General features: G+C 41.0%; 1 protein-coding gene and 1 long non-coding RNA gene across 2 annotated transcripts; one reads left to right on the forward strand and one right to left on the reverse strand.

Moving 5' to 3' along the window:
* Positions 1 to 1,082: 1,082 nt before the first annotated feature.
* Positions 1,083 to 8,595, reverse strand: LOC128375627 (peroxisome proliferator-activated receptor gamma coactivator-related protein 1-like). Its single transcript, XM_053336014.1, has 11 exons — positions 8,509 to 8,595; positions 6,511 to 6,606; positions 6,200 to 6,355; positions 4,306 to 6,079; positions 4,145 to 4,198; positions 3,140 to 4,049; positions 2,833 to 3,051; positions 2,575 to 2,638; positions 2,361 to 2,482; positions 2,089 to 2,240; positions 1,083 to 1,466 (listed from the first exon to the last, which is right to left on the reverse strand). The coding sequence occupies exons 1-11, from the start codon at positions 8,587 to 8,589 to the stop codon at positions 1,366 to 1,368; spliced, it is 3,729 nt and encodes a 1,242-aa protein (XP_053191989.1). The 5' UTR covers positions 8,590 to 8,595; the 3' UTR covers positions 1,083 to 1,365.
* Positions 8,596 to 8,711: 116 nt separating this feature from the next.
* On the forward strand, positions 8,712 to 13,906 carry LOC128375636 (uncharacterized). The gene is made up of 3 exons (XR_008323095.1): positions 8,712 to 8,734; positions 10,882 to 10,915; positions 13,866 to 13,906. It is a non-coding gene; the product is annotated as an uncharacterized LOC128375636 (long non-coding RNA).
* Positions 13,907 to 14,121: the final 215 nt, after the last annotated feature.

The raw sequence follows: 14,121 nt of genomic DNA on the forward strand, positions 1-14,121 counted from the left end.
TTGTTTGGAAGTACTTGTGACTGATATTTACCAGCAGTGACATAGCAGTGTTTGAATGTTTAATAGACTTGTATGAGGCCCATATGTCAGCTTGTAAATCCTCAGAATAAGAACCTGAACATTATCAACTGGGCCAACTGAACAGTACTTATTGCAATGTAGCATACTGACTTATCTTAACTACATGTACATCCAGTGTTGTTGTTACACCTGTTTTGTGACACTTTTTGGTCTTAAAACATTTAGGGTATTTCTAAAATAACAATTATATTGATCAGGTGGCTTCCTATGAGAAGACCTAGTGAATTAATATGTTATACATCTGAAGCTGGACCCAGGACTGTCAGTATGCATTATGATAAGCTCCAGTAAGCCTTCATCTTTATATGAAGTTTGGGTACTTTGAGAGGTCAGAAGAGGTAGAGCATTTGATATTACAGGGAAAGCACAGGTGTAAATAATACCACTAACAAAGGTTCTGTTCCACAGAGCTACGAGCCAATGGGACACAATAGCTCCCCTGAACTGTAACACCCAATTGTACCATTAATTATGTTATTAATAAAGTTATTAGTTACCAGTACTTGCTCAGTATAGTTGGGACATATGGCAGAGATATGGAAATGCATCTTCCAACAACGCATGAGGTTGAGTAAGCTTTGATGAGGCTGACTCCACAAGAGATATGCCTAAGCGTAATGTGGATTAAAGAGTTGGAGCTTCTGTGTAAAGACGAGGACATGTTAGATAAAGAAAAGAAAGATGTACGAGATTGACGTTCACATTCAGTCAAGAGCTTAAGCAGAAACATGATTTAGGATTTACAAAAACAAAGCTGGAGGGGATAAAAGACTGCAGTAACTAAAAGTCAGGTAAAACTAGGTCAGACTTCTACAGTGCATGCTGGCTCACTGGAACCTCTACAATTTAAAGTTAGTAGTTTCTTAGTTTCCTTTTTTCTGCAATGACATGTCAAAATGTCTGCTGTCAATAAAAATGTTCCTCTGGATTTTACTCTGAAATCAAACCAAATAAACTGAAGTTGACAATTACAGCATTTATTTTTTAATATACAAATATACAAAACTTGAAAAACAACAATAAATCAGTGTTATGGAATGCAAAAAAAAACTTTAGTGAGTTCCACTAATACAATAAATTCAAATTAGGAGTGCTACATATTTGTATTTGTAGATGTTAACTGTACACATCAAAAACTGCAAACACATAAGAGCCAAAACATAACAAAAAGACATACAAAAGTTTGCTACATAAGTGTGAGCATAAAGCTCTGAGGTTCATGAAATAAACATTTCCATCACTGCCACATCCAGCCTGGTCTTCTTGTCCTTCCATGAGGCTTTGCTACCTCTTTATCCCGTTCTGGGCTTGTTTTAGTAATGAGTCAAAGTCCAGGTCCTTGAAATTGCTCCTGACAGGAGAAGCCTCTGCATCTCGGTTTGCATCTAAGGAAAAGAGGACAAATTTACAAATCAGTGGTCATATTTTCACAGTGAAGTATAAATACGAACTTTTGGCGCTTTTCCACTATACAGTTCTAGCACTACTCGGTTCAACTCGGTTTTTTACAGCGTTAGTCATACAGCTCAATTGTCTTGCTTTGTGTGTGACAGAAAGCCACATACAGCAGCAAGTACACCATCACCTCCATGTCCTCCATTGTTTATGTGTTTGTGTCGCGTATAAAACGAAGTCACGGCAGTATCGCAGAGCCGTGCTATGACGACTCCACCCACGTTGAGTAGGTACATTTTTGTAACGGAAAAGGTCGTTCCTGGAACCGAGTCGAGTTGAGCCGAGCAGTGCTAGAACTGTATAGTGGAAAAGCGCCATTTGTGAATATTACATTGTTCAGTTTATGGTGACATGATTCCACTATCTGCATATACGAGTATATGAAGGTGACAAAAAAGCAACATCAATAATGAAAAGTTGGTGCAGCTTGTAAAAACAACTGTGATAAGGTTTTCACAGATATGCAAAGAGACAGTTCCACCTGTCTTAAACAAGGGAAAATGTTTCCCCTCACTGTGATAATATACTTTAGTCTTGGTTTCAGACTCTTACCGAGATCTGCGTAATTTGATTTGCAAAACTGTCTTCTTCCACCGAAGCAGATATCGAAGGGCAGCTCATCGGGCTTTCGCAGTTTTCCGCCGTTATCGATGGCTGCAAAAGCGTCTTCCATGTTGTAGAAAGTGACAAAGCCATAGTGGTCGCTACGGGAACCAAAGATGCTGGATTTTAATATTGATAACCATACAGTCACTGATGATATAAAATCATCAATACACTGCAAAGACACAAACAAAAATCAAGTTTCTATTGTGCGTACTCACCCTCTGTCTCTGAAGTGAAGCGACACACATTCTACATCTCCGAACTGAGAGAAGCGTTCTCTCAGTTCATCATGTGTCATTGACCTGCGGATGCGGCCCACATACACCACCCGACGCTCATCCTGTATGAGAGGATTTTTTATAATGAATCACTGCGCATTATCCAACCACTCATCAATCTCGTCAGCTGACATGCCTGTAATCTATTACTCACAATGGCTTTAAGTTTCTGGATCCTCATCTCGTGCTCCCTCCTGAGCTGCCTGGACTCTCTGCTGCTGCATGGATGAAGTTGGGAGTGGAAGAATAGAGGTACTGAGATTATACAATTAAACTCAATAAAACCAGGATTTCCATCTATTAGTTTCAGGATTTCTACCATGTGAGTACAAATACTTCAGGTTGATTTCACCCTACATTTGATTTTCCTTATTTTCAGACATGTACATGGAAAACTTCATCACCTACTGACCTGTAAACGTCTCTCCACCGCGCACGGCAGGACTGCGGGGATGGTGATCGTGATGGGGACCTGGATTGAGACCAAGATCGAGATCTGGACCTGCTGCATCTTGACCTGGAGCGAGACGACCTGGAGCGAGACAACCTGTACCTCCGAGGTGGGGAGCGGGAGACGGAGCGAGACGAAGACGACGACCACGAACTGCTCTCTGAGCGCTTGTGATGGAGCCTGCGAGACACACGTGTTAAAGATGAAAACTATGCAGGAAAAGGACAACTGTGGACTACATAGAATGTGAATAACAGCAGATGGGTACCTTGGCCTTTTTGGAGAGCGGGACGCAGAGCTGGAGGAAGAAGAAGAGGAGGAGGAGCGAGGGGATCTTCTCCGATATCTCCTTTTCTCTCGTCCTCTGCTGGGAGGGCTGGGTGGAGGTGTCGGCAGAGGGCACGGAGCCGTCTTGTCCTCACCTGTACCACCGCAGTCCTCCTCTGACCCAGCACTGTCTGAAAACGAAAGGGCTTTGTCTGTGGACGGGTTTGACTCTGATCTGGTGTGGTGGTACTCTGCTAGCGGCTGCATCCCAGATGTTGCAGGGTTATTAACAACTCTGACTGTGGTGTTATCGTCCCTGATGGAGGACTGTTTTCTGTATTCAGCAGATGTACTTGACTCGTGGGTAGTCACCTGCACTTCATTAGTGGTATTAGAAGTATCCTTGAGTAAAGAGGGCTTAGCTCTGCTGTGCTGAGTAGCACTTGTAGGTGAATGGTCCGCAGGCACGCAGTAATCATGATCTGAGGATACAGATGAATACAAGTGAGCAGCGGTATTAGCAGCAGGGAACTCTGCAGCACTCGTGTTTGTCTTCTTGGATGGTAGAGGACGGGGGTCGATTATCTGAATAGCCTTGGGTGGAGGGTTTTTACGTCTTGATGGCTGCGCTTGCTGAGTGCTGAGAATGATTTCAGTGCCGAGGGGTTCTGGGATATCTGCAAGCTCTAACATTTGGAAACCTGGCAGATTCCTAATAGTTTTCAGAGTCCCAGGTGAGTCTGAAGTGCTTAAAGGTTTAAGTGGTTCTATAGGGGGAGGTGGTAGTTGTTTGAAGGTCTTTTCTGTTTTTCTTGGCTGAGTTCTCTGCAGATCTTGTGTTTGCAGATTTGCAGGTGAAGCAGTGCTAAGTTTGGGCTCCAGCTCGCTCTCGCACTCTCCCTCCTCTTTATCTGCAGATGAGAGGATGATAATAGATTAGACAGGTTAGCATAGCTCAACGATGAGGACCAGATGTCAGTGTCCAAATCAGCAGAGCACCACTCACCTTCTGTTTCCTCAAACTGTTCCAGCAGGCTTGTCAGATCAGGGGCTTCAATTCCTGAAGTGTGACAACAGACAGACATTTTTTTTTAAGAATTGGAATATCTGCTTATTTATTAGAAGCACCGCTGAGCATATGTATGAAAAATGTTGGTTCTTGCTTACCTGATTCCCCTACTGCACTCTGCTCGGTTGGTAACGCCTCTGGAGGAGAAATACTAGAGGGAACCTCAGGTGACGTCTCCTTTACTGGTATGGGAGTATTTAGGGAAGTAGTTGGCTGACTGGAGTATGTTGAGGTAAAAGGGCACGTTATCTGCCCCACAGGATCCTGACACGGTGACTGAAGAATCTTTGGTTCCAGCTTGATGTCTTGTGTTGGGTTCAGGATATATTTTTGAGGCTGTAGCTCTTTGCGCTCAGAATTAGACTCTGTTTGTGTTGTGTTGATGCGCAGTGCAGGGGATCTACCGGAGATATCTGAAACTATCTCACTCAGCTTGTTCTTAATTTCCTGGAGCAGGCTGGTGCTGTCCAGATTACGATCCTGCTTTGGTGACAACACTTTGGGCTTTGGTTCTGAGGAGGATGGTTGTGTTTGAGAAGGCAGGGTTGTGGATTCAATTGGGATTTCTTGCAGGTGTGGGGTGGGCTCAAGGCTGGAGTCTCTGTTGAGGAGCTCCACTTTGGTTTCTGATGAGGAGTGAGCGGTGGTTGGTGATGCTGTTTGGGTAACGGGCACGGGGAGGAGGACGGGATTTGGGGGATCACTACTGAGCAGCGTTGGCTTCTTTACTGGACTTTTCTTGCTTTCGGGCATGTTTACATTTGCGTTAGCCTCAACATCTGGCAGTGGACTAGCAGGTGAGATGATTTTGGATTCTGTCTTTGGACAGATTGATCCACTACGATGTATATGACTGGATGGCCTGTCCTCTACTGGGTTAGGCCTGGACGGTGGAGCTTTATGATGGGATGAAGGTTTATGGAGAGGATCAGTACTGACTCTGGTACAGTCCGGGTGATGGTGTGCTGTCTTTAGTCTGCAGCCGTTTTGTCTTTGCCCGTGTAAACAGAGGATGGGGGTCAGCTCTTTAGGGGGCTCAGAAACAGAGGGCCACTTGGTGGTGTAGTTCCCCCGTTTCTCCACCACAGGCTGTCTTTTTTGGCGCAGCTGTCTGTACTGTTGGAGGCTCAGTGATTTGGCCTTTATCTCAACTTTTGATGGCAGAACTTCAGCTTCACTGTTACGGTTGATCTCTGACGACAGGTCTGTTTGGGCTTCGGGTGCAGAGACGGCTGGATTCTCAAGTGCTTCTGAATCTGGTCTTCCATTTGCTTCATCTTTCTCATTCAACTCCTTACCCATGGATTCATCAAATGAAGCCAATTCAACGGGACCGAAGCTCACTCTCTTCTTCTCTCTGCATGACAGAGTTCTGGATGAATTCCCATTCAGCAATATGCTTTTCAGAAGTGCGCCATCATCTCTATTTTCCTTTGTCTCTTTGGAAGGTGCCTCATCGTCAGATACAACGTTAATCTCTTCGTCGCTGTCTTCTGTGGGCCTCTCATACTTCAATACTTCACCCTGAGAGAATAATGTGTGTTTTTTCTTTACTTTGTCCCAGGAGGAAGCTGACGGCTGGGCTGTTCTCTCCCAGCTCTTCCCCCCGCCCTCCTCCACATGCAGCTTTAGGCAGTAGGGGTGCATGAGCTTCACCAGGTTGACCAGAGATGTTGAGGTGAAGACCTCCACTTCATTCTCCACTTTCCTATTGTTGGGCTGAAACAAAGTCTGGCTTTGTTGTTTGAGCACCTGTGATGGACTGTTTTTCTCCACTCTGCTCTCTTCTTCCTTTTCTCCATCAGTATTCATTGTGAATGTCAAATTTGGAGGTTTGGATCTTGGTCTGAGTCTGTCAGCGAGGTGTACTTCCTAAATAGAGGAATGACAGAAAAAAAACAGAATACTTTTTGGTTAAAAAAAGTGTTAAATTTAATTATTGCTTCTAAGTACTTTCAGGCTTGTAATGCTCAATCCTGAGATTGGACCCACCGCTGACTTGTCTCTGCACTCCTGGTGGGTGAGGAGCTTGGTGTCTGGCAAGGTGTCGAAGGGAGACAGAGTCCCGTCATCATCCTCCACACTGTCTAGCATCTCAGTCAGAGCCGACAGCAGGCTCTCATTCTCTTCCTCCACTCTGCTCTTATCCTGAAACAAGGTACAAACACATTGGTTTAACTGTCAAAGTCTACCAGCATTTTGTGTCAATAGATTTGAATTTTGGACCTTGTAGAGTAGACCTTAAACTTGTAATTTACAAAGGGGCGGGTTATTCAAAGAGATGTACATGCTTGAACTCTGACCTCTGATGTGACAGCAGAGTCTTCAAAAATGGCCAAGATGGAGTGATCCATACATGACTGTGGGTCCATTTCCACATCACCTCTGCAGAGGGGGAACTGAAGACACACAAACATACAGAAATATTATATTATACCCATGTTACGCAAATTTGCATGAACATTAATCTGACTTTTTCTACCTCCTGATCTGACCACAGGCTGAGAGGCAGTACAGTCATTTCTCAGTATTAACAAAAGGAGTTTCATATTCTACGGCTATGAAATAACAGGAAAGACATTCAACAAATAAAAAATAGACATAACAGTGGGGCTATAACTATCGATTGCCTTCATTATCAATTAATTTACCAATTATTTCCTTGATTAATCATTCGGTCAATGAATGTCAGAATAGTGAAAGATGGTCATTCTAAAGCCCAAATTTAAAAAGTAAATATTCACATTTGAGACGCTAATACAAGTGAAATTTTCCAATTTTGTTTTGAAAAGCTTAAAAAGTTGTTACTGATTAATTCTGTAATGATCAAGCAATCAGATCATTTTCAGCTCTGCAAAATGAAAAGAACTACAGACCCATCTGATCTATACCAGTACCTCTGTGGTGTGATTTATCAACACAGACTGTAATTTAGGTTTTTTGTTACCAGTGGTGGAAAATAACAAAGTACATTTACATTTACAATTTTGACAACACATTTATTTGACAGCTTTAGTTACTTTACTGTTGTATATTTGACGCAATGGATAATATAACACACTTTTAAAATACAATACATTGTTAAAAATGAAACCAGGGGTTTCCAACCTTTTGTCTTTTGACTTGTCTTATAAAAAGCATGCTTATGAGTTATTAACAGCTTCACCAAATACTGATTTTTCTCTCTTGACTTCTCACATGGTTTCATTACAATAAGTGTTCAAATGATACAATATTTCACCAAAAATCAAAGATTAGAGAAAAAATCCAAACACTTTTTGTATCAGAACTTAGTTTTTTCTTCTTTCCTCTCATCTCACCAACCCCTCACATTTATCTGATGACCCTTTCCAGGGGACCAGACATCTACTGTAGGTTGATTCAAACACTTCCAGCAGCTACAACAGTAACATGCTGCTCTAACACTGATGCATCAGCATTAATAATCTAATGATGTAATATAATCATATATCAGTCAGAGGGACCAAACCAATACTTTTACTGTAATACTTTACCTACATCAAGCTGACAATACTTATGTACTTTTAGTTAAGTGGGATTTTTAATGCAGGACTTTTACTTGTAATGGAGTATTTTTACATTGCTGTATTGGTACTTTTACCCAAGGATGTGAATACAGGGACGTTGTCAAAGAGCTGATATGTTTTACACAAGCTATGCAAACAGAAGCTTGTTAAATAAACCTCTCAAAGTTTGATTAGGAGCAGGACGGAAGTGCTCAAGTGAGTAACGTTAGGATGCAGGCTGAGGACGCACTAGGCCCTAGAGGCGGGTGGAGACCTGCACAAGGACTTCAAACAGGACATGTGTAGACCTTCGTGTATCTTTAATATCATTTATCCACTGAAGGTATCTCAAAAATATGGTTTGAGATAGAAAAACGAGAGGGTTGGATGTAGTAAGTGAAGGAAAGTGGGGAAGAGGAGGAGTGCAAGTTACTGAGCAGGATCTGAACATGTTGTACTACAGATGTGAAGCTGGTCTTCCTGTCGGTATTAACGTGTGGATATTTAATGGCGGACAAAACAGAAAACATGAACAAAGGGATAATGACATTAGCTAACGTGTCAATCAAATGTTTCTGTACATGCACGGCTCAAAAAGGCAGACTAATCGATGAACCCCGGTATCAGCCGCCTCCCTGATCACTACCGTCAGCACGAGCCCGTTTCAGCCACGTGTCGCCACGCGGTGTGAAATATCTCCCATTTACACACCATAACCCGCTGCTACTCTGCCCTTTTCTGGTGTGAAATTCATTAAAGGGAGGAAAGCAGTACCTCATCGGGAGTGTTGCTGCACAGAAAGTCGCTGTTGCCGGCATTTAAATCCCCGTCTTTCCCCCTCCACCGCGCCGCCATGTTGCTGCTCCACATGGTCCGCTGGCAGGCCGGACTGAGACACGTGGTCAACGGCGGGAAACGGCAGAGGAGACCGACCTGAGATCAGTCTGACTCCCCGACTCTTTTAACGAGAGGGATGAGATGAGTAGTAACCAGATCCCAGGTCAGTCATGTGTGTCATAGAGATAATCGATCATTTTATCAGTTATATTTTTACTAAGCGGGTTTTTGTGTCGATTTTTGTTGAAATGAGTCGCTTTAGTTAAATAATTTGAATTAGGAAACAGTTTGTACGTATATGTGACAACAAACGTAACACATATAAGGACTATTTGTTTGGTATGTTTGTTTAGTATGTCTTGGGCTGCTGCTGTAATTTATATACATTAATTTGCTTGTTAAAACTTTATTTCCAGTTTTCACATTTTTATCTTATCTGCTTATTGCTCAAAAGCGACACCTAGCGACACCACAAGCCCCACCCAGTTTACAGTGGAACTAGAGTATATGGCAGAGAAAAAACTCAAATATAGTATTTCTGCTTTAAATATACATGAAGGCCTACTATATCCACCCCGTAAGATATTAAATAGGTCTACTGTACCAGTTTTCTAAATGCATACTGTATGTAAGATAAAATCAACTCATTTGATGTTGTGTTTCTAATGCACAATTTCAGCAAAATGAGAGTAAAACCTGTCAGATACATTTATCAGGTTGCCTCATGAAATTATGAAATTAGTCATTTGTTTTGATATGTTTTTTTTCTTCCCTTTTATAACAGGAGGTTGTGATACAGTGAGACACAGAGAGCACTAACTGTGTAATCAGGAGTTGTCTTGGAAACAACACTCAGTTACCCATGTTATAATATGACAATATCACTGTGTTAAACATCAGGATCACAGCATAACATAACGTGGCATTAATACGACCAGTTCTCAACGAGCGTATGTCCTTCCTCTGGTCTGCCTCATCACCCAAACAAACAGATTATCTGCATGTTCAGACATTGTTATATTAATGTGTTGACTTTCCTGATTAACTTGTGTACACACCCTCCACCTTGACACAGTTTGGCTATGGGACCTAACAACAGTGTTACTACCCTGTCTCACTTGGAAATGGCACCTGCCAAGGACCAATGTGAAGTCCTAGCATGAATTGAAATGTGCATGGGCCTCAGAAAGCGTATGTAATAGACTAGCTTCTTGCAGACTCTACAGTACATCATTGTGATTGAATACATTTGAATGCATTTATCGCCTGTGTTCACATGACTTACTGTATTGCTGTGTGACTTGACTTTGCAGTCGCATTAATCGGAACCAGTGCTGTTTCATAATAAATCTTATTTTCTTCCCACTTCACTCTGTGCAGCTCCACACTGTGCTCCCTGATATATATGATGAATAATTATTGTAAGACACAGCTGTCTTAACCATGCTATCACCGGTGGTTTGCATATCTCTCTAGTTGATGAAGACTCACAGCAGTACAGAACCACATGCTCCACTGACAAATCATATGATGGTCTTTTGGATGGTTGATTACATTTCCATATTCACCACAGCAGCCAAGTGTTTTCCTTCCATCTCTGACTATAGTGCCCATTACACAGCTGTTTCGAGTTATGCAGTGAGGCAGAAGTTGCACAGTAAATAATTTCTGCAAGAATTTGAGTTTTTTCAGGGTTTAATCTGGTCACACACATCCAGTCCAGTTTGTCCAACTGACATCATGTCCAATGTCACTTCCCATCCACACCTTAACCAGATGAGGTTGATATGTATGGTTAAAATGTGTGAATGTGTCATATAAAATCACATTTAAATAAGTAAAATTTCACATCCTGACACTAAAAGTAGTAGAAACTTAAAATAAGGCAGTAGAGAAATTCACAACAAATCAATTTGAACTGAATTTATATTAAATGTAAGATTTATTTATGTTCCTTAAAATGAGTTGAATTATTCATTAGTTATTAAATGAAGTGTATGATTTTATTTACATTTAATGTATTGTATTGTATTAATGTAATTTATTAAAAAACCTAATTTACGAATAAGTTATATTCAGTTTAATTTAGAATTAGGTTTAATTCTGTATTTGATATAAATTAATTCAGTTCTTAATTGATTTTTAGAATTAACCTAATTTATAAGTTGGTTTTATTTTTAATGGAATCTAATTTAATTTTTAATCTAATTAAGTTTTAATGTAATTTTTAATCAAATTTAATTTACTCTAATAAAATCTAATCCTATACATTATATTGATTAACATGTTATTTCACATTTGCCGACACAGGCTGATGACCAATCAAACAATCACTGTGGACATGGTAAGTAAATTCATTCACAGACATGATGTCATCCAGAATTGTTCATCAGGAAATGTTCAATTCAACAATGGGCTTTACTGGCATAAATGTGAAGAGAACAATGTTGTTAAAGTATCAAAATACAATTTGCGTCTCTGTCTCAACCTCACTTGTCAATCAGTGACCACATATTCTGTTTTCTTTTGGTTTTATATTTCATCCTTTTTCAATTACCAGTTTGTGGTCAATGAGCCTGCACTTTGTTATGATCTGTCTCTGCTTTCTGTCACTGCCAGTAGAGAGATATTTTGCCAGTTTATAATCTCTTTTTAGAGCCAGATAACATTATAATCTACTTTGGCTTTTGGTTTCTTCTCTCCAGTGTTCCAGGTTTATTTATGTTGCTCTAGCACTTTTATGAATAGCTCTTACAAGGAAACTCTTTGCTATAGCCTTTAAGCACATTGAGGGACGTCCAATATTAAATAGATACTTTGTCAATAGGCCTAAAACTGGTTCACACAACTCTTCTATGTGTTAAAGTTATTCCCTTTGGTCCCTTGAAACAGTTTGCCTCTGTCTGAATTTGAGAAAATCCAACAACTAGCACCACTATAGAGTGGTATAAATCTTCTCATCAAGCACATAACCGATTTCCCCAAAATGTCTAACTATTCCTTTAAAGCAGTAGCCTACTCCAGCAATTGATATTACACTTCCATCAGTGTTTTTTATTACATTTTTTTATTAACTTGTTTATTTGTGGTTGTGTTGTCTGTTTGCTGATTGTGTTCTTGTCTTATGATTGTTTCTTGTTCGCAGGTCTCTCTACAAATAGACATCTTAACCTCAATGAGACTGCCTGACTAAATAAATAAATACATTTAAAAAAACATTTCTCAACAAAGACACTGATGTGCTCACTGATTATAAATAACTCTCTTTTTCTCTAGTTTTCTGCACTTAACTTATATATACAACCAACCCCAAGGAATTAGCAGTTCTGAGGACAGCTGTCATATATACATACATATGGAAAAGTCAAGAAAAACCTACCAGATGAGAAACATGTTGTTTTAGGTGACAGTTCTTGAGCACGGAACAGATCATCAGAGCAGAAGATCACAATGTGTAGTAGAGCTGTCATGCTTCACATTTGTTTTCATTTCTTTTTTTCTTTTGAGGTGCACCAGTTGTCACTAGGTCTTCAGAGAAGCCTGTGTCACTAAAATTGGTGGAAAAACAACTCTAGCCACCATCAACCAAAGTAAAAACAATAGAAAATGAGCACAACATAACTTCTCTGGTATATAAGGGACAATCAGTTGTGATTTATAGCACCAATCCTCCACATTTTAGATGTAATGACTGGTGAAATTGGAGATTTTAATATATTTAAGATACTGACAGAGAAGTGGAGTCATTCTGTTCTCTGTAAGTAATGTACATTAACCTGATGTGACATATTCTCTCCACTAGATGGTGATATTATATATTTCCCCATTAAGTTCTGCTCACACTCTGGTTGCCTATTATTAGCTCTCAAAAGTTGTGAATGAGTTAATCCTGAGTGAGCTGATTGCTCTGTGCAAGCCACCTATCCACAGTTGATGCCAATCAGATATTTGTACATGAATGAAAAGTGCATGCATAATGAAATGAGGTTTGTCACCTCTTCATTTGTGTGGCATTATCTTGTATTATCTCACTGTTATTCTGTGGAGAACTATGGATGTGTCTGTCCTGTTATCTCATGCATAACAGCGAGGAGTTGACCTTTCTGTTGAATGTCATTGCGGTACACAAAGTCAATGGCTGCACTAGATTAGCGGGGACGGAAATATACTTGCAGACACATGTTTTAATGAGGTACCACATAGTCCCTGTTCATTGACTTGGTCCCTTGTACATCTTACCTACTGTGCATCTGCTCTGTCTTGTTTTTGGCTCTTTTTTTATCCTTTAATCTTCTGTATTGTTCTGTACTCTCTTCACCTCTGCCACATGCACACACACACACACACACACACACACACATACCACCTCCTGCCTCGCCTTGCACAACTCTTGAAACACATTACTGTCTGAAATGGGGCCAAAGCATCCTCCAGTCTCCAGCGGGTGCAGTGCGAGTGTGTTCAGAGGCATGTGTAAGTATGTTTATTGAGGAGGGGGAGTTCTATGTAAGTGGGTCACCTTCCTGCAGCATCCAGCACCAAGCCACCGTGTCAGTACATGGCCCCCACACATGCACAGACACACACATTTAACCCACTCTCCAACCATTGTCCCTTTTATTTCCGCTGTGGCCACCGTCAGTGGTTTGAAATGCATACACATACATAAACAGACATTCACCCTACTACCCTCAGGCTCTACCACAGAGTGCCAGACTTTACTCTGATTCTTGAGCGAAAAGGAAAACTAGTTTTAAAAAACAACACTTTCTCTTTCATATATTTCACCCTTCTCTCTCTCTCCTCTTTCTCTCATCTCCTCCTCACTCTTGACCTGCAGGATGACTCCCATGGTGCTCTTTTGGCACGTTTGAATTATTAAAGAACCCATGAGGTCTAAGGAGTCAGGTATATGCTTTCACCTCAGTCGTTGTTGTGTGTATTTGTATGTGTGACCTGGAGCCTCCTCAGGAGTGTGTGAACGTTTTTCTAGATGACTTCCAGTCATCATAGCTGGCCAGTCATGCAAGGTTTTGTGTGTGTGTGTGTGTGTGTGTGTGTGTGTGTGTGAGCAGTGTGTGTTGCACTTCTGTGACCTTTCAGATACTGTGTAACGCTGTGAGCAGTGTGTTATAAAAAGGCAAAAGCACTCTGATCTTTAACTTGACACTCTCTCTACAGGGGAAAGCGCGACACAAGCGTCATATCGACACTACTGAGTTACGGCGTTGTGTTGCTATCGTTCATGTTTGATTTCTCTTCGCTTCAAGTTGCCTTTTCTTTTGCTTTCATAGCAGAGGAGAGGAATGCCCTCCCACATGGTGCAGAGAACATCTGTTAGTGAGAACTGAAGGCCTCAGAGAAAAAGAGAAAGAGGAGGAGGAAGGGGACTTACATTAATACAGCAAGCAGCAAAAAGAAAGGAGGTGAAGAAAGAACAAGAGAGCATGCAGAGAGGTGGAAAGGGGTGGAGAGAAAGTGACAAGACATCAACTGGAGGAGACCACCCTGTTTACAGAGCAGCAGAGGTGAGAGACGATCCAGCAAGAA

Source organism: Scomber japonicus, chromosome 2 (assembly GCF_027409825.1).
Source record: "Scomber japonicus isolate fScoJap1 chromosome 2, fScoJap1.pri, whole genome shotgun sequence".
Lineage (NCBI taxonomy): Eukaryota > Metazoa > Chordata > Actinopteri > Scombriformes > Scombridae > Scomber > Scomber japonicus.